This window comes from Penaeus monodon, chromosome 28 (genome assembly GCF_015228065.2).
Source record: "Penaeus monodon isolate SGIC_2016 chromosome 28, NSTDA_Pmon_1, whole genome shotgun sequence".
Taxonomy (NCBI): domain Eukaryota; kingdom Metazoa; phylum Arthropoda; class Malacostraca; order Decapoda; family Penaeidae; genus Penaeus; species Penaeus monodon.
Window position 1 is genome coordinate 5,844,793 of NC_051413.1, and position 200 is coordinate 5,844,992.

The window sequence follows — 200 nt, forward strand, 5'->3', positions numbered from 1 at the left end:
ACAGGGAGCCTCGTGCGGGCGTCGGGCGCGTCGCCGGAGCAGCAGGCGGCGCTAGGGCGTGAGGTGGTGGCCATGAGGGACATCATCACGCGCCTGCACGCCCTCAGGGTCGACCACACCGAGTACGCGTGCCTGAAGGCGCTCATCCTCTTCCGGCCGGGTGAGCCTGGGGGGGGGGGGGGAGGAGCAGGGGCTTCTTG

The 200-nt window shown here is 72.0% G+C and overlaps 1 protein-coding gene across 1 annotated transcript in view; it reads left to right on the plus strand.

Annotated features, from left to right (window-relative positions):
• The window catches only part of LOC119591026 (protein tailless-like), a 9,361-nt gene that overhangs the window by 6,169 nt on the left and 2,992 nt on the right, over window positions 1-200 (plus strand). Inside the window, exon 4 of the mRNA XM_037939756.1 lies at window positions 5-186. Within this exon, the coding sequence (XP_037795684.1) occupies window positions 5-186 (182 nt within the window). The remainder of the gene's footprint in view (window positions 1-4; window positions 187-200) is intronic.